Consider the following 21,085-nt stretch of genomic DNA (forward strand, 5'->3'; position numbering starts at 1 on the left):
AAAAACTTAAAGGATTATATCTTAAAAAATTATAAACCAGTTATATCCCTTTATGATCATTCAGTGTACAAAATAGTTATCACCTTTTGTTTTGTGAAATATGACAAAAATTCTTCAAATCAGTTGCAGGCTATTTCAGCAGAAGCTGAACTTGAAGTTTCTGAGAAAGATAGGTTATCTTCTTTGAAACACCCTAAGTTCTAGACAAAAGTTAAACCTGTTTTTTCTTAAGTGAGGAAGATTAAATGTCTGATCTGTGGAACAGTCATTGAATGCCTGAAGCCTGAGTGGATTTGAATGAGATCTTTGGTGTGCAAATGGCATAATCCTTCAAAAATGCAATGTCCATCATATTTATAATTTAGATTATTGATCTCAATATGATTTACAAACATTTTTTCTCTATTTTGACATGTATACATGTGCCAATATGTATTCTCCTGAAGAGAGATTATTCCTGCATCAATAACTCCTACAAGCAACAACAAAACACCAAGACTCACAATACTGGAGTTTTAAGAAAACATCATTCACATGAGTGATAGGACCAACTAATTCCAGCTTGTCATTATATCTTACTAAGAGAAGTAAATGCCTAATAATTAGCATCTAAAATCAAGATTATTGTTAGCACTTTATAGATTTTTGTGTTCTTATCAAAAGCAATACCTGAACTGATGGGAAAAATTCAGTGTTGTTTCTTTTCTTACAGGAGTGTCAAGTGGAAAAGTGTGAGTAATAGAATATTTCCTCCCAGTTTTGTTGTCCAAGATTCAAATTCTAAAAGAATATGAGAACACACATAGGAAACAATGATAGACATTATTTGAAAGCTGGAACCAAAAGCTAGAAAATAAGGGGGGAAAAGGTTGATATTGGCATACACAATATTAAACACAGAATATTTTATCTAATGCTGTAAATTAGGCAGAAATTAAGGACCCTTTGGCTCTCTTTCTGGGTTTGAGTGTGAGCTTCTCTCTCTTAGCAGGCTTTAACCTTGTAATTTTAAGGTATGAGGTCTGTTATGTGTAGTAAAATATAATTTGTGCCATCCCTTGTATGAAATATGTAATATTAGATACTTGTTAGATCATGCCTGTTGTATTAGTTCCTCCCCACCTTGCAGGCGAGACTGGATGTATATTGGAAACTGATTTACAAGTAAAAGGATGTGGCTCGGCCAGGAGATGGGCTATGTCTGGACTCCAGGTGTTGATCATCGGTGCTGATTGTCCGAGATGGATATCATGGAAATACTCAGACAGATCCATGTGAATGCAGCCTTCTCGTAAACTCCCAACAAGAATTCACCTACTCCGGACATTGAATTATTTCTCCTCATCACCAAAAAAAAGAAAATCTTATTAACCTATGGACTCTGAATAGAAGAAAAGACTGCTGAAATCTTGGCCTCAGGTGGAATTTTCTCTGTAAAAAAACGGCTTGTGCCAGGATGGAAGTGTGTGGGCATAGGGGAAGACCTCTGCTGAGGCTGACTTCTTGTTGCACACCCAGGGCCAACCCCGGGCTAGGCTCTGTTCTTTCCGTGGCTGGCTAGACAGAATTTGACCACTAATAAAATTATTTTTATTTTTAATCTGGCTGAATAAATTCTCATTTATAACAAGGTCAAAGAAAAACATAATATCATAGTCTCTGAAGAGCTAAAAAACCAGTCTGATGCACTTTTTGCTAACTTTCTGTGCCTTTCTCTGTTTTCTTAAGTAAAATTTTCTGAGGAGTGGGGAGGAATAAATAATTCCTTCAAGTAGGAATGTTTCAGAAACCACTATTATCTAATATTTCCTATCAGATAAAGATGTTAGTTTTTATTTGGTGCTATTTGTGACTTCCCTTCAACATTACTTGAATGATGCTTCTTAATTTCCTGTAGTAGCGGATTTACAAATTGCAAGGAAGAGCCACATATGTCATGGAAAAAGTCAGTACAAACTTTGGAAGTTCCTGGACTATTAGTATGACAATTTTACTTCTTGCCACAGTCTGTAGCGATGAGCTACTTTGAAATATTTCAGAGATTTGCGGACAGACACATATTAGGAGACATTAGGTGATCAAGATTTCCTTCCATTCACTGAGAAACAGGTTATTGCATATGTGCTCTTGAAAAAGGTAGAATTAGGGAAAGTGTGATAGAAAAGAATGTTTTATCTATGTCTACTGAATTTAATATCAAAATCAAGTTGACAGCTCCTTGTAGAAAGACTGCATTTTCTAAAAAACTTGAAAACAAAGAAAGGCTACAGCTAAAATTCTTTACATCACTTCAACACTGTCAGGCCAAATGAAAAGCTAATGGGAAAAAAAAAAAAGTGGGCTTTCCCAGTATTTCCTTACAGCATTTTAGAGATTATGTTCTGTGGCAGACACTCAAAAAATGTCTGTTCTTTGTTACACACCTCATGTGAGGTTTCAGGGCAAGCTTGTAATGAATAAATAAATATCTGTGGCAGAGAATAATACCATAGGTCTCACAATAAGTACGCCCATGTTAGCACAGCAGAGTTAAAGCAATCAGCTATTTAACAGAGCTGATTAGCTGGCAGAGAATACTGCCACAGGGCTGTTCCATGTTCTATGTCCATATAGAAACGCCTAGAATATCTTTGCTAAGCAGCATACACAGACTTAAATCTTAGAGATGGCTGAAAAGGGAGTCAAGACAAAAGTGAAAAAATGGGATAATTTTAACAAACACTAGCATTTGGAAAGACAATAAAGCAAGAATACAAATTGTGTAGGACCCCCAGCTTCAGCAGACACTGCAGCTGCCCCCTAAATGATGTTACTTGCCAATGAGATTGATGATACATGAATTTTCAGTGGTCTACATTGAGCTCCACAACTTTGTTCTTGTTGCATCCCCAACTCCAGGTTCATAGTTAATAAGATCCATGCTTTCTTAGTTAATATTGGTTTATATTGCACTGCACTTTTTTAAGGTTTTTTTAAGAGCCTTACTGTCATGCAAAGCTGTAAATTCAGATTACAAACTATGGATTACACACATGCACTTTTACAAGCTGGCAAGACCTGAGATTTCTGGAAAAAATAATTGACCATCACACCAGGTATTTTGAAACTCCTTTAAGTAGGGTTTGAAAGCTTAAAAGTCAAATTCAAAAATAATATCTGGTAGATAAGAAAACATAGGTTTAGTTTTAACTTTTCTGAGGTATGTATACAATTTGAAGTATTTTAGATTGGCATTTTAACATTAATATTTTGCCTGTAATTTTCAGAGGCTGCAAGCCTCAATATATAAAATAATATCAATGTCTTGGTCATCCATTTGACCACTACAAAAAAATCTTTTACTTGAGTGGCACTGGATTTTTTTCTGCCAGTGAGCAGAGTAATTATTGCATACACATTCTCTTTTTGCACCGAAGATCTGTACACCAGGACTTGTACTAGTCTCTCTCAATAAGCACAAATAGCACAATAAGTTGCAACAAGCCCATTCTGCTTGCTGTTGAACTTTTGGCAGGCTATTTGGGTTTAAAACCCCCATTTTTTTCATATTTCATATTATACAGGCACAGTGGATCGTCAGTCCATGGAAAACTAACTTGGGACCATGTAAAATGCCATACTCCCATACTGTACCAGGTACTTCTGCTGTGTTGAGTGGTTGAAAGAACATGAGGTTTGTTTATTTCCTAGCTGCATCTAGGTTAGTTCAGGATATCATCTGTTCTGCAAATACACCTACAGGAAGTTCTGGAAACAGTAGAGCTGAACAGATTTTCATTGACAAATGTATCCGTCAGATGCTTGTGGATTTCTCCCTGCATGGAAGTACACTGACAGTCACACCATAGCTTTTCCTATGCAACAGCAGTTTGGCTGTATGCTTGAATATTTCTTAAATACTGGGTGAAGCATAATTTTTTTTGGCATTTTCATTATAGTAAAAAGAGATAAGAGAGGAAAATGAAGGGATTAAACAATCTGCTCTCTAGCCACAAGGAATTTTAATATTGCAGAAACTGCTTTTTCATTAACATTCAGAGAAAGCAAGTTAGGACATTTGTGTAGAGGTAGAAACTGAGTTCTTGAGAAAGTGATTCACTTACATGACAGAAAGTATAATTACAGGAGTATTATTAACTTAGTGATTTAAAATTAATGTAATTTATTTCATTAATGTGGAACTTGCTGCAAAGATCATGTAAATGTAAAATCAAATTAAGTGGCCAGGGCAATATTTTCAAGTAATTTCAAACTTATAAGATCTGGGTACTGAAAGATATTATTATGCTTTCTTTAGAAGGATGCAGCACTTTAGGAGATGTTAATATCTGGGTCTTTTCATCTTGGAAAAATTATCTTTTCTCAAAGTGTTCCAATTTTGAAATATTTTTGATTAACTTACATTATTTTGTAATTAAGGGATACCTTTAACAAGAGAAAATCCATAATAAAAAAAAAAAATCAGTATTTAAACTCCTTTTTTCCTCAAATATGATTGTTTTAAATTTACAAAAGGACATTCATATACACTGATACTGCCCTTGAATATCACTAGCTATTTTCTTTGCTTTTTCCATATTTTATAAAAAAAATCTGCTTGATTTTTTTCTCCTGTAGCTGAAATGATTCAGCTCAAGGGGTAACCAAGCAATTTAAATAGCTATGCAGTCATTATTATGCACACTTTTCTTTACAGAGGTTTGATGTGTTCCTGCTCATTTGCCAGGAGACCAGTAATTTATTACCATGAGTTTAAATTACCATACTATCTTACTACTGGCATTCACTGCAAAACAATTGGGCAGCAGCAAGCTTTTAACACACGTATTCACAGCATAAATGGAGCTGGGCACTGGGTAAATGGATGAGCACTTGACCAAGAAGTTGTCAAATCTTAGGTCTTTGACAACCTCAAAGGATCTCAGCTGAATACAGAATTACTTTTAAAAGATGAGAACAAGGAAATTCCATTAAGTAAAATATATGATAAACACCACTGAAATCATAATCGAGGTAGCAAGTAATCCTACTTGGCAAGTTAGCCTCTAACAGATTTTGACAGAAATTTGCATTCTTTATGCCTGATAGGCAGACTGAATAAACTAATATCAGATTGCACTGGATGAAAGAAAACTGCACAAGATGAGATGGAATGGTTGTGGGGCCAAATAAATCCTGCATCTGAAAAAGTTTTGAATAAAACAGACAGTATTTGTGATGTCACTTGTACTTGTCAAGCCATCAAACCACAATACGAAAATCACAAGCTCCATATTATGAAAAGTTTCTTTTGAGGAATGCTGGAGAACTTAATAACTAGCATGATTGACTTAGCACTGAAAAGTCATTTTTTACAAAAGCATAGAAATAATTCAAACACTTTTCTTACTTCAATTTTGTGACTTAAAGAAGAGCTTCATAGGAGATCCTCTAGAACAGTGATTTTTATATTTGCTCTAAAAGCTCTAGTATGTGTAGATTATATCTTCCTACAGCATAGTATAGGAAAAAAAACATTTTGTAATTTTACATTGCTATTTTGTTCAGTGAGGCACCAGGTTTATGAAATGTGTATAAAAGCTGTATTATTCAAAAAGTAACTGTAAGAGAAAGGCTAAGTCAAAATAGATTTTGAGAATAGAAAGAAGAGTTACTTGTGTTTTTAAGTAATGTAAACATTTTTATGTACTTCTTACGGGGCTTTTCCTTGCACAAGGGAAAGTAAAATCTCTAAGAAATAAGAGTTGATAATAGTGAAATAGAAGCATATTGAGCTCTATGTCAGAATTGCAGTAGAGAGAAGCATATCATAAAGTTATCTACAGAAGGGACAGCTCTTAAGTGTGCTGAAGTTTTGCATGCAATCTTCATTTTCAATCTGTTACATGTAACATTACACACAGGACGACTTAAATGGCTAAGAAGTAAGGCAGCACAGCAATACTTCGTGTTTAGTCATGCTTGTTTCCCTGATGCAAGCAAATTCAAACTATTTCCATCTGTGATTTGGCTATACAAACAAACCTCTGAATCAGAACACATGAAACAATGCATCTTAACTTCTGTGTAATAGTTTAATATTTAGGAAACCACCTGTCTCTGGCTGCATTCTGGAGCACTGAGTTTCATTGTTGCTACATAAAGTTATTCAAATTCAGGCTTGGGAAGCCTAAAACTGTTCAGTTTCCTTGAGTACTCGATTTGCATATTCTGCAGACAAATAGTCACAAATTGATGACAAGATTAAGCTTTTACAAAACATCAGTATCCAAACAAAACCAGACAGACCTCTTTAAGTCAATGTAAGAAGGTTTCTGAAATATAAATAGCATATAAGCATGTGCACAAGGCCACAGTCTTGACTTCAGTAACATTTGAGTCCCTGGACTACATTCTAGCAATTGTTATGTAAGACTCCTTGCCTTCTTCCTTACCTAGAGTAATTGAAGACCAAACTGTCATAAAGTATTTTTAATTTGGAAGCATCTATAGATGCAGACATGTCAGCATTCTGTAGATGCTGAGGTTTTATTGCCAGTTGTAGGATAAAAGGTGGCCCAGCTGAATAGCACTGTGGTAGAAATTAATTCAGACTGAGTATTTCATAACAGTCTCAGGAAATTAGGCATTTGGCACTAGTCTCAGTTGTTTTGGCACTTTCACATGCTACTATATCCTACTAAAAATGCCTTAAAGGATTTGATCACCATAAAAGTTTTCAACTTTACAGAAATAATAGACTTAATCAAAGAAAGGATAGAAAGTCTACATAAAATTACACAAAAGTACTAGGGAAAAAATACAGTCGTCATTAACTCCACAACTCTGATAACATCCATGTCATGGTAATCCATCATTCTTGATTCAGTATGCATTCCCTTTAATGCATAAAGACACAGTAGTCTTGTTTTTTTGAACCATAGCCTTGAAAAACTAATTTATATGTGTAAGGATGCCAAAATCCCCCTTTTTCTTTAATTTTTGTTGTTTCAAGTTTCTGCCAAGCACAGATATTGATTCTTAATTTAGTCTCTTTACAAGATTTCATAATACATTTTGTGTTTTCAACTGAGGTTAATTTCAAGATTTCTGTTTTAATGCTTCAACACACCTTTAAATATAAAATATGCATTAAGAAGTAGAGGCATAGAACATCTCTGGAAGCTGGTTACTGAATTAGGCTTTTAAATGCAGAAAACAACATTTTTGCCTAGTGATTAATGATTGATTAATTAATGAATAATGATTAAATGTAATACAAGAGATTCTCTAATGAAAAAAATAATCTCTAATGGAAAAATATTTTGCACCACTTTCTAAGATGATCACATGATATCAAATATACTTTTTAATGATTAAAGCATTTTCCCCTCTCCTTCACTTTAAAGCATGGAGAAGACTCATGACTCTCAAGGCTATGACAAATACACTTGAATCTTGCAGTAGTATTTTTTGTTCAAGCCTGAAGCTTCAGTTGACTGTTCATATGAAAATTCCCGTAATGTAGTATGATTAGCTACAGCTTTTTTTGCAAGAAGATGCAGACTGATATTTTATAGAGAAAGCTTTGGAAAAAAACATACCACACAATATACACTTCTGAAAATTAATTAGATTATGATATTCCATCAGCAATATCCCTAGAGAAACAGGCATATAAAAGTGCTATCTTTCTTTTCTTTCTTTTCCAGATGAGAAAGTGAAGATATTCATTTTTTCTTTTCTCCACAAGCTGCATATTATGGAAGTCCACATATCAGAGTCCCTGGGCTAATTGCACTTTTGATCCTCCAGATTGCCAGAGGCTGTATTTCGACATCAATACCAGTACAATTGTGTGACCTCACGGCACTGCTTCTCTTTCAGGAGCAACCACTGCAATAGAAAAATGCAAGATCCTCTTAAACACAACATGATTTAACTAGAACTAAAGAATGAGAGAGAGAAAAGGTATCCAAAGGAAAAAGCAATAGGCTTTGTCAATATATAAGCTTATTGAAAATGTGATATTTTTCTATATGACAATTCCAGTAGATAAAGCTATGCTTACATCATCCTGAGGCAGTTTGTCATTTTGCTTTTCCATTAAAATTTTCTTTCAACTCAAACACTAAGTAAATGATAACTACATTTACACACAATCTTATCAGTTGCATCACACTGCTGTTCTATGATAATGCGTGACAGCTACACAACTGTTAATAGGAACATCCATGTAAGTTTTGGGTTTGACAGTTTTCTCGACTAGGGATGAGAATCTCTTCATTTAATGAATTGCAGTGTCTCTGTTAGAGCTGGTAATACAGCTATGTTTTAATTAGAAAATATGTTCTCACTAGATGTTAATCCTTTAGGTTTTCAGTAATACTCTATTTTTAAGTTAGAATTTAAACTTTTAAATACAATACACGAATTTTTAAATTTTTAAATAAAATACACAAGTACACATATACCTTCTGTGTAATTTCAGGACATATGAAAAGAAATAAAGGAGCAAAATTTACTTTAAAAAATATTAAAAAGCAAGTAGACATGACCTGCTTATCACATACAGGAGAATTTAAACCCAAAGAGAGAGACTAGCAAATAAGTAATTTTATATAAAGTAGTTAGTTAAAAAGATATTGACATTACGGAAGTGATTATCATATAAACTCTTCAGAAAAAACTTCTTTTTGCAAGTTGTGATTAAATTAGGATTTGCAAAGATATGGAGCTTTTAGAGTTTTCTCAAGGCAAAAGCCCTAAACAAGAACAACACTGCACACATGTACTGTAATCATCACCAGGCATTTTGTAACTACATCAAGATTTTTTAAGAGATGCTTTACAGTCTCCATTTACTGTAGAAGAGCACTGTAAGTGATAAATTTGTATGCCACATAGTGATACAGAAGGTGGCCATCCTGACAGAACTGCTCAGGGAATATGCCTTGATATGAGATTAGGTCAGAGGAATTAGTTGTGCCCTGTTACTTCGGCAGAGATTCAATCTAATTACTAGACTCAGTAGAGATTTGCCACTGATTACCAGGTGAATGAAACATATTAACCCAACTCCTACACTTGCCAGACACAATACTGGGGCAATTTTCATGGTTTTCAGTTCTGTAGCAAATATTTTACGGAAAATATTTTCACTTTGTAAAAGAGTAGTGAAGGAAGATATCACTAAGCAGTACTGTAATTCAAATATAATCACTTATCAAGGGTATTGCATCTGAGACAACACTTTAACAGGTGAAACACCTGTCATGATATCAGTGTATAGTGAAAGGTGGTGTATTTTAAATGGTGATTAATATCATCATTAAAACCTTCCTTAAATGATGATTGAAATGTTTTTAGTATATTTTTTCAAGAGAATATTTTTAGGTTTTACTCAATTACTCAATTTGAACATAGATATGCATACTTCTTATATTTTGTGTCTTTTCATCTTGCAGTTTGAAGTTCATAAAAGCATGTTTGAAGAGAAGCACTGTAAACCCATATGTGGATTAATATAGCAGTGTTAAACAGTTCTAATTTCATTCTTACATTTTAGGTTCATGATAACTACTCACGCTCAAGGCTTGTTATTATTAAAAAAGCATATGTATCATAAATTTAAACCTATATATGTAGAATATGGAGCAAAAGCTTTGATTTAAGATATTGTAATTCTGCTTCACTTCCTGTTTCAGAAAACAGTTTTCTTACATGAGGATCAAATATGTACTGGCTACATTCAGAAAGGAATGATGTGTAAACTTGAATATATATCACAAATATTTACCTGGTTTACTGTAAAAACTTATTGCTTGAAACATTTGAATGATGTTGTGATTTTTTCTTCTGCAAATCTGTTAAATATTTTTACAAAACTTTGGTAAGACACTCTCTTGAATGTTAAAAACCTTAAGAGTTGTATTCATTTTTAATTATTGTTGTTATTATTATTCATCAAAAAAGTTATTCTATAGATGACAAAATTTTTTTCTGTAGATCATAGTCATGAAATGTGTACAAGGTAAGAGAAAACCCTTGGCAGCAGTATTTCTTCAGCTCCTTTTTCTAGAATAGGTTGTACTAAAACATGAGACAAATGCACATAATATGAATGAAAAAGGAAGTATAGAAAATGAAGTTAAGAGTGACAGATAGAACTATGGATTTGCACCTACTGCTGCCTTTAGGGATGATCCTTCTCAGACAGCTGAAAAAACAATGTCAGTACGTGTGATGGTTTTACTGAAGTTTTATGGACTTCTGAAGGTCACATTTTGGTCCCATTAGGAGGCCAAACGGAGTTCTCTGGCAGTCTATCCTGAAGTGCTACGGAGGCCAGAAAGGCTGGAAATTCTTAAAGAAGGAATCCTTTTAAGTAAAGGAGCAGGCTGTCCTCATGTGCTGAAAGATGAGCTGGTGAGGAAGAAGACTAGCCTGGCTGAACAGAGAACTTTGGCAGGAATGCAGGGACCAAAAGAGGCTTTACGACCTTCAGAAGAAGGGGCAGACAACCCAGGAGGACTACAAGAATGTTGTGGAATTACTCACAGAGAAAATCAGAAGGGCCAAAGCCCAATTAGAACTCAATCTAACTATAATAAAAGAAAATAAGAAATGTTTATATAAATATATTAAGAACAAAAGGAGAGTTAGGAGAATCTCCATCTAGTATTGGATGCAGAGGAAAACATAGTGAAAAAGAATAAGGAAAACCATGAAGTACTTAAGGCCTTCTTTGCTTCAATCTTTAATAGCAAGACCTGTTCTGGACCCACCCAATCCCCTGAGCTGGAAGACAGAGACTGAAGGTCCCATGCTTTGTCTGAAAGTGACAAAATATGCTAAAGAAGGAGAAGTGGGGGAGATGCCCCTTGTGTCAAAAATAGGGTTGATTGCACAGAGCTGTCTTTAAAGAGCTGCAATGCACAGGTTGAGAACTGATGGGTGAAAAAAAAAAATAAATTAGAGACCAAGAAAACAAAAGTGACTTTTGTGTAGGTGCCCAGTAAAGGCCCCCTGGTCAAAATGAGGAGACTGATGAAAAGTCTGCAGATATCTTCAGATAGCATCATGGCCATGGCCTCTGATCCTGATAGGGGTCTTCAGCCACCAAGACATCTGCTAGAAAAGTGCAAAAAAGTAACATCAAGCAGTCCAAGAAAGTAGAGGAATAAATTAAGGAAAACTTCCTAGTACAAGTGATTGAAAATCAAAGCAGAGGAGAGGCACAGCTGAACCTCTTACTCAGTAGAAAAACTGTTGCAGAAGAACTTATGAGAGAGGTGGGTTAGAGGTACAGGAAGAAGTTAGGCAGGGAAAGCTAGGTCCGTATGGCTAAATCAAAACACAAAACAAAGTGGAAAGTGCTGGAGACAGTGATACACATCCTAGAGAGATGATAGGGACGTGGCCTGCGAGCACAAGGTCGGTATCAGAAAATTAAAGGCACCTAGGGATGTGAAATATAATAAGAAGATTCTTTTCAGGCACAGAGACTAACGGAGGAGGATGAAGGAAAGTGTACCACCTGCTTTGAGGAGTGAAATGGGGGATTTAGCTACAACCGACAGAGAAGGGTGAGGTATTCAAAATTTTTTTTTGCCTCAGGCTTCACTAGCAAGAAACCTAGCCACACAACCCAATTCACAAAACCCAAAGGAAGAAACAGCAGTAAGATCAAATTCAAACCATCTCAGGAACATCAATATACTCAATTCCGTGGGACCTGACGAGATGCATCTGACGGATCTGAGGGAACTGGTGGAAGAAGCCCTTATCCATAATACCAGTGTGGCACTCTGGTGAATTTTCCAGTGATTAAAAAACAATGGGGACATTTTTTTAAAAGATAAAAAGGAAAACTTCAGGAACTACAGGCCAGTGAATATCAAATCTGTGTCTGGCAAGGTCATAGGGCAGATCTTTCTGGTGACTATGCTAAGGCACATGGAAAACAGAAAGATGATTAGTGATGGCCAATGTGGCTTCACAAAAGACAGATCATGCCTCACAAATTGAATGTCATTTACGGGTGTATTACAGCATTTGCAGAAAAGGAAAGTGTGACTGATGTTATCTGCCTATACTTGTTCAATGCATTTGATACTGTCCCACACAATGTTCTTGCCTCTAAAATGAAGAGGAATGGATCTGATGGATGAGTGACTTTGTTGAAAATGAATAAGCTGGATGATTTCATTTATAGAGTGCGTATGCAGCACATACAGTCAGTCATGGTATCAGCTCTATTCAGCAGAGGTTTAGGAAAGGCATGGTACAGCTTGACCAACCTTATCTCCTTCCACAACAAAGTGACCTGTATATTGGATGAGGGAAAAGCTGTGTGGATGTTCTTTACCTGGACTTTAGTAAAACCTTTGACACTATTTCCTTCAGCATTTTATCAGAGAATTAGCCTAATACCTAATCAGACTCAAAACTTTAGCTCTCTTGGTACTACACACACCATGGGAAGATCTAACAGAGTGCTTGTCATTGTTGAGCTGGCTAATTGTGTCATATCCTCTAACAAATGAAAGTAGAACAGTTGTGGTGACAGGATGAAATTTAAATAATTCATAGAAACCCACCCCTTATATAGGGCTTATAGCCCAAAAAAGCTATTCAACATGTAACACTGTCCTACTTACTTAATAGGATGGAAAATTCTTTAATGTTTAAACCACACCTTTTCTGAAATTATTTTCTCATCAGAAGAAGGAGAAGGAGAAGGAGAAGAGAAGGAGAAGGAGAAGGAGAAGGAGAAGGAGAAGGAGAAGGAGAAGAGAAGGAGAAGGAGAAGGAGAAGGAGAAGGAGAAGGAGAAGGAGAAGGAGAAGGAGAAGGAGAAGGAGAAGGAGAAGGAGAAGGGGAAGAAGGAGAAGAAGAAGAAGGAGAACAAGAACAAGAAGAACAAGAAGAAAATCTGCAGTCCTTTTTGTTGGTTTAACACTGGCACCCTTAAAAATAAAAAAATAAAAATAATCTTGTTAGCAGTAGAACTTGTTAAATATTGTGCAGGACGGTGCCTTGACAAATCATGAGTTTATGATGTTCTTGCCTGGCAAAGAACATAATACAAAAAAAACATTTCCTAATTCTGCATAGGTAAACTTCCATTTAGTTATTCTAAATTTAAAATACAGCATAGGTATTACTAGTAAAAGATTCCTTCTGAACATTCCAAAATGACAACAAACAATGATAAAAAGGTTTATTCCTATTTGTTTACTGGCAGATGTCCAATTTTTTGCTTTACAATTATACAAAGATAATATTACATGTTGCTTTTATTCAGAGACAAACTAAAAATGAAGCTGTTTTTACATTTTCTGATTTTCATGCATCAAAATATTAGTTTCAAAGTAACTCAAATTGCATTATGTAATCCAAGCAGAAATCTTAACATTAACATTTAACTCTAAATATTTAACTTCCTCCAACCATATTTTTAAAATACCTAAGGGAAAAAAAAATCCTCAAACAGAGCACAATGGCAGTAGTTTCAAGTAAGTAATGAAAATTTCAAACAAGAGTTGTGTAACTGAATACTTGAACTTGTATGATTTGTAAATTTATGTTTTTCTAGTACTTTTACAATCAAGTGGTCTGTCTTTGATTTTCTAGTTTTTTCTTGCATATTCCATGCCAGAATTGGCATATTCTTGTGTAATGGAAAGAGAAATAATAGGTGGGTGGGCCAAAACTGAGGTACGGGTTGTTTGGAAAACAAGAAAGATCAAGAGAATAATCTCTGGCAGATATCACTTAATTGTCCATAACAATTGGATTTGGCCATTAAAAACCAATCTTACACAGAAGAAAACACATTTCTTCAACAATCTAACATTTCAACCTCCAAAGTAAAATTTTGTTATTTGATTGAAAGTAGTTTATTGTGAGAGATAGGATGTGAAAGCTAGCACGAGAAGACATCTGTTGATCTTCCCTTCAGTTGTAGGACATTTTTTTTTAAATGTCTCCTGCAAATGAGCAGCAGGTGATTTGCATGCAGCCACTCTCATACAGAAATATCCCCTTTTGTAATTTCTCCTTGGTTCAGCCTTGAAAATTACTCTTTCAAGATTAGTGTATAAACACATTGGAAACTGAGATGTCTTCCTGAACAGATTCCCTGTCTCAAGATGCTGTTTTTGAACTGAAAATACAAAATCCAAACTAAACAACGTGGTAAAATAGATGCAACACAACACTCATACCAGTAAAAAAGAAATTAAATAGATTAATAATATAAGGGTCATTTGCATTCATGGGGCAAAGTTTGACTCATGTCTTTTGCTGATTTTATTTCCAGCAATCAGACAAGCCACCTTTAACTACCCAGACACTGCTGAGTCCCTATAACAAAGCATTGCTTGGAAAGACCTTTAAGGGCTGCATATGGTAACATATAACTGTGCATTGCAGACTGTACAGTTCACTAAAATGAAAACGCTTCTGTTTAACTTTTCTCCCTTCTATATGGTACCTGTTTATCTGCACATTCTGGCTGCAGGTTCTGTTGCTCATTACGAAAAACAGTGACTGCACAGGTGGCAGGCTGCTGGATGCAGAAAAGCAAAGTAGACACCATCAGATGCCACCTGCAAGAAAAGGTTGAAGATTAATCACTTTTGTGCATGACATAAAACATCCAGACACTCTGAAGCCAGGTCTGGCCAGGCATCTACATCATCAGCTTACAGGTTTATTTCTAGTAGTTAGTAGGAATAGCAGTGTAGAAGGAAAGGTTTGGTAGGATGTGGTAGGTGAAAAAACCATGAAAGAGATGCACATCCAAGTTTAAAGCTAATTGGATATGAGACAGTACCAGACACAATTAATTATCATGCATAATCAATCTCTTCAGAAGATGTCTTTGTAGGCCTAGACGCCACGACTTGGAAATGGGCATTGTGCAACAGCAGTAGTTCAGTTAACTTACCAGCTCCTCAGGTCTGGGAAAGGTGCTTAGGTGGAAGAGTATAAGGCAGAAGTGTTACTCATAGGTGGCTGTACGTGACAGCAGCAGTTTGTTGGAAAAGACCCATGGACCTATGTGGGGTGCCCAGGACTGCTCATGCCTAGGTATTAGAAGGTCCTGAACACCAACTGATGCTATCTCCCCATTCCCTAGCCTCTTGCTGAGAGTTTCAGAGTGTCTCTAGGGATAAAGGAGAAGGCAGTGCAGGTAGTAACAAAACCATACTTCACAATTACCCCACAACATGAGAACCAACTCACAAACACCAGTGCAAATGAGCTGCAGAGAACTAAAGCATTTTTTATCTCTGTAATACAAAGAAACATAGGAAGGAGAGAGAGAGAAGTGGGGCATGCTTCCACACTGCTACTTTACTCAAACTACCACATTCACCAGACTCATCCAGATACTTTGGAATCTGCTGCAGACATCAGCCATCAATACTTTGTTTTGCAAGACCAGAGACAAGAAGTTCTACCGGGACTCAAGGTATAACTAAACACACAGCTGACAACTTGCAAGCTGGCCAGGAAAGCTGAATGTTAATGCAATTGCAGAGTATGCAAGCAAGTGGTTCCAAGGGAATTTTATGGATATCCAGTCCTCTCTACTAAAAGGTAGTAGAAGCCGCTTATAGGACTAGAACCAAAATATATCTCTAGCTGCCCTCCTATCAGGCAACTGTTGAAATAAAAACAATACGTTTAGCAGTGAGAAAGAAAACAGCTTGTTTCTAGAGGTGGAAAACCAAAATACTGCTTTCATTGATATGTCAAATACACTAAAAATCTGTTGGAAGATGGTATAAAATAGCAAAACACAAACCACCAAATCACAGTCATTTTCCCTAAGTACGGCTGTATCTGTGGCTTTGAAATTATATTGTATAGAAAACACAGATGTACTGAGATACATCTTTTTGTGAACTTCTAGTTGCTGAAAAGGTTGAAACCAAGTGAATAAAAAAACAATTAAAACATTTGTATAGATTGTCATGAGGCACTTGCTTTTGTAGTATTATGCATACATTTTTCTGGTATATTTGCTTTCTGGCTATCAGAGAAAGCTCAGGATGTACAACTTGGAGTATTCAGCAGTCTTTATCATGCTGGTGAAATCAATATTTCTAAAACCTGAAACCATGTATGTATTTAAAGTTATACAATTTATGCATTAATTAACTTTTCCCACACCCTCCTTTCCCCTGGATTTTGCCTCATGTGTTAATCACATCTAGATTCTGGTACTGATCCTCAGCAACAATGAGCATCAACAGAATTCCTCATGTAAAACCCTACATGGTGAGAGGTGTAGCATATTCAGGCAATAGGTGTGTTATTACTTGTAAAACAAAGACCAGCTGTTATGAAACAATGGGAAATGGACACCTATACCTGTAGGGACACATCTCTTCTATCATTCCCTTCTTGGGAGACATTGGTTTTGTAGCAAAATATCCCAAAAAAAACCTGGTTTATTTTACAAGTGCTTCTCCGCAACTCAGGAAAATGCAAATCAACATAAGCAGAGTTCCAAAGCCTGCATGTCAAGTCTGTACATGGCCTAAAGGCTCATAAAATTCAGCTATTTTATCTATTAAAATGATTTCTTAACTCTGATATCTAATGATAGTTATTTCTCCTATTTATGTTAATTTTCCAAACCTCCCTTTGTCTCCCACACAATATCAATCTAACAGGTTTCTCCTTAAAATAGAAGCCAGCTCCATTAGTCACATGGAAATTTTACCCTTCATGTACTATCCCCACTCTCTTAACTTTGGGAAACAATTATACATCTTGAAAAGCAAAATCTAGAGCCATTCCAAATGAGAAAAACGTGAAGATAATTTTAGACTAATTTGATATTTACTGCCCCTTAAACCACATAATATAAAATTCATTAATTTTTCCACTGTGATTTCTGGCAGCATATAGAATCACATAGTCATAGAATGGCTAGGACTGGAAGGTATCATCTAGTTCCAAGCCCTCTGCCATGATCAGGAGCTCCTTCCACTACAGCAGGTTTCTCAGAGCCTCATTCAGCCTATCTGAACCCAGTCACAGGGATGAGGCAGCCACTACTTCTCTGGGCAACATGCTCCAGTGCCTCTTCACCGTCACAATAAAGAATTCCTTCATAATCTTTAATCTAAACCTGCTGTCTTTCAGTTTGGAGAAATTTCCCCTTGTTCTGTCACTACATGCTCTTGTAAATAGTGTCCCTCCACCTTTTTTGTAGGATCTCTTCAGATGCTAGAAAGATGCAGTCATTCCAAAGCCTTCTTTTATCCAGTGAACAGTCCCAATTCTCTCAGCCTTTCCTCTAAAGAAACATGTGGTATTAAAATTGCAATCTTTGCTGCAGAGCTAAAGTGCAGTCCATGGAAGATTCTGCAGAGGCTTTCACTTCTTTTGTTTTCAATAACGTGTCTATCCCTTCACTTGAAGCATCCATATGCAAGAGGCTTTACACATTTCATGTTCTTCAGGACAGAGGCTCTAATAGTAGAAATGAAAAATTTGTCTCTTTTTATTTTTTTCCATTAGTTTTTCCACTTTTTTAAATTTGATATTTGGGAGTCTGGAAATGCAGAGTGGAACTACACACTCAACTAGATTTAATCCTGATTAATAGTGATGTAAAAGTAGAATTACATGTTACTGACCATATCAAATCCAAATCAATTAGTAGTATTTATCTCATGGAAAGTGCTAAATGCCAATGCAACAATACTTATCAACCTTTCAGTTTCTGTTATGAATTGTTGTTATATCATTGATTACACTGTATTTAATTTTCTGCCCCAAGCAGTTTTTCTTGTAAGCCTGTTAATAGATAATTAATCTCCTTGTAGCTTGGTTGCTTCTTCAACAGACCCAGTTTAGCCTCAATTTGCCAGTGAAACTCCGTCTGAAGCAGTTTATTTCTAATACTGTCCTCAAGATTCAAGGCTCATTGTATTTATTACATGCAATGCTAAGATACATAATTCAGTGCTCAAGTGAACAGACAGTCAACTCTGATGATGAAAACTTTTCTCATTCTAGGCTTCATAGAGGTTGTTAAATACACATTTGTGTTGTAGGACTCTTCCTGGTGTGATCTTCAATACTTGAGGGCAACTTAATACAGGGGACACAAGCTTCATTAATTTTAGGTTTTATTCTCTTTGAACATAAAAAAGAAGATATTTTTTATATTCTTTTTTTATTAGACTGACTTTTACATTGCTGATGGCAAAATGCTAGTACAAATGCTTTCATTTCTGAAGAATATGACTTCTTTGTAGAGATCACCTAAATTGTACTTAATTCTTCAGGTTGTTTTAACAATGAGCACAGTACAGTACAATGACATATAAGCTTGATTCTATTAACTCTGGCATTTGATTGGAAAACAGAAAACCTTTTGTTTTGTCTTGTTTTTATTATTTTCAAGGTATTACAAAGGAGGGAGGAGATTCCTTATACAGATACAAAGTATACATTTCTTAGTTGAAATTCCACTCAAACTTTCACACAGAAAAAAAAATCTCCAAATATTTTATTAAAAGAGCCAAAGTAATAGCATTGTTTTAGAATTTTTATTTACCATATTTTACAAGAAAAAGTCCAATTCTTACTAAAAGAACTACTAGCTACAATAGGATCAGTAATATAAATGTACAAATTTCAAGGGACTCAACTCATTTTCCAAAAATTAAACACATAAAATTTGGAGAACTTTTTCACAGTTAAAACAATATTAGCACATCATTTTTTTGTAGCGTTGACTGACAGTTTTAAGGCAAACCCATTATTTTACACATTTCAACATAAACTTCTAACAATATGTGTAGAGCATTACATTTTAATTAGGTTTTAAAAATGAAGCTAGGTCTTATTTTGTTGCGTCCATGCATTACCTGCTTGCCCTTCTTGTAGGATAAATAGAGTCTTATCAATGCACTTTTAAAATTACAAGCTTTTACTTTTCATGAACACTTTACCTGAATGTTCATTCTTTCATACTTCTGTCCCATCACCATTCAGATTTATGAATTTTAAGCATGATGCATGCCTAAGTCATCAGAACTATCACTAAAATCTTTAGAACTAGAATAGTTCTGAAATTTAAATACTCTTATAATTAAAGGAAGCATTTGAATAGGTATACTGATAAGACTGGTAACACAAAATTGACAACTGGCCATACATTCGGAGCTGCTGAGTTATATTTGAATTTCTCATCTGTTGATTTCTGTACAACAAAGTAAATTGGCTGAAAATTAGTATGCATATGCATTTTGAATCAAACCACATTCAGCTGCTCTTCTTAAATACAGTGACTTGGATTTTCACATATTTTTAACTCATAATTCCGCATTTCTTATCTTTTACTATTAACTGCAGGAAAACATTACTGTTGAAGAAAGGCTTTGTTAGAGGTTAGGTGGAGTTTGCTGTTGAAAAAGTAAATATTGCTAGAGCTCATAACTTGAAAAGTTACAAACTAGGAGGACAAAGAGCATCACAGAGGTGCCAGGAAGTACATGATACCTTATCCCAACAAAAATGCGGAGGTCAATTGATGGTGTTGCTGATGTCCCAGATTTCTTGGTGAGCCTTCCTTCAGGGATAGAGGTAAATTTTGGGCTATCAGCTTGTCTGGTATCATTCATGACTGCATGAACTATAAGGGTCTGGGATGTGCTGTCAGGTGGTGCCTGAAAGATGAGATGTGGCACAGAAATAACACAGCTAATTATAGGCAAGACGATTTCACACATGGCTGGTAGATGCCTCATGGAAATCCCTCCCTGGTTCTGTGGAAGCAGAGCAGCTGTGCTGGGAAGACATCAAAGCACTGTTTATCATGTGAATGATGTTTTCAGGTTCTAATGTCTTGCTTCTGCCACCAGATTGGCCCCAGGGGGGCATTGCAAAAAAACCTGACTGTACTCAAGTTCAATAAGTCAAATGATGGTGCAAATTTGTTCATACCAAATGAAATACAGACTTCTTGAAATATCTGTAGGGAGACATGGTTGCATGGTGAGTGATTTCATAGCTGGAGCCATTCTTTCTCCTCCTGGCATGCTGCAGTTTCAAAATACAGGTGTGTGAAATGGATGTAGTGGCATCTCTGTCACAGACCACCAGGTCTTATGGTCTGCCAAATCGCTCATTATTTTCCCTGGCTTTCTGAGCAGGCTTGGATAGCAGAGTTGTATGCAAATTGTTGTAGATTTCTGCTTGGACTACCATAGTTAGTAATTTCTGGATGCGGCATTGTAAAGGGCTTTTGACAAATTACCTGTATTTTTTTTTTTCTGGAATACTCACAAAATACGTATCTTGGGTTCCAGCTGCGCTGAATGAGACTAGTGGATTCACAATTTTACAAGACAACTCACCTTCAAATTTAATAGTCTTAAATTGATAAAAAAGCACTCCAAACTAAAAAACCTACAAAACCAAAGAAAATATTTATCTTATATATTTAGGAGACGATCTGCCCAAAACATATCTCTGATTTACCTAAACAAAGTTGAAGTACTGTACTGCTCATACAAACTCAACAACATTTACAACTGTAATAAATCAAACTGTTCTTAAAATGATTTTTCATGTTACCTGATAATTTTGTAAAACATGGTGCTGCTAACACTTCATAGCTCAATCAATCTGAAAATATACATATTGCTAAAGTTTTTTACAATGGAAAAAGCATTCTGGGATATCCCAACAGTATATATACCTAAGCAAGTGAGGCAAAAGTAATTCTGTTTTATTACATTAAATGCAGAATCTTTTGGCTTGATTTTATGTGTTAATAGTAAGGCTGTGTATGTTACTTTCATAGGTTTTTGTATGGAGTTGTTTTTAAATATATTTTTAGTTTTGCTATGACATGCATCTGGATGACAGAAGAAAGCTCTGTTGTTTTAAAAAGTTTTAACTTCAGGTACTTTATTTATATAGATACTTCAGATACTTTATTCATATGCATGGACAGCTTTTTTATTTTCAATCATGACGACATAAAAGTCGTCTTCTCTAAACAAATTCCAAAGAACTACACACTGACAATGGGTCTGAGGAGCTACTGCACTACATCTTGCTAG

The 21,085-nt window shown here is 35.5% G+C and overlaps 2 protein-coding genes across 3 annotated transcripts in view; one reads left to right on the plus strand and one right to left on the minus strand.

Annotated features, from left to right (window-relative positions):
• LOC144248372 (uncharacterized) overlaps positions 1-12,805 on the plus strand; it is a 38,263-nt gene extending 25,458 nt beyond the window's left edge. Inside the window, exon 4 of one of the 2 annotated variants that reach the window (XR_014951268.1) lies at positions 447-12,805. The gene's annotated coding sequence lies outside the window, so the exon portion shown is untranslated. The remainder of the gene's footprint in view (positions 1-446) is intronic. The other variant, XR_014951269.1, reaches the window with a different exon arrangement.
• LOC146763777 (uncharacterized) lies at positions 197-20,108 on the minus strand. Its single transcript, XM_085566641.1, has 3 exons — positions 19,518-20,108; positions 14,479-14,593; positions 197-7,875 (listed from the first exon to the last, which is right to left on the minus strand). Exons 1-3 carry the CDS (start codon positions 19,763-19,765, stop codon positions 7,819-7,821), a joined length of 420 nt encoding a protein of 139 aa, XP_085422767.1. The 5' UTR covers positions 19,766-20,108; the 3' UTR covers positions 197-7,818.
• Positions 20,109-21,085: the final 977 nt, after the last annotated feature.

Source organism: Lonchura striata, chromosome Z (assembly GCF_050655825.1).
Source record: "Lonchura striata isolate lonStrDom1 chromosome Z, ASM5065582v1, whole genome shotgun sequence".
In the NCBI taxonomy this organism is placed as follows: domain Eukaryota; kingdom Metazoa; phylum Chordata; class Aves; order Passeriformes; family Estrildidae; genus Lonchura; species Lonchura striata.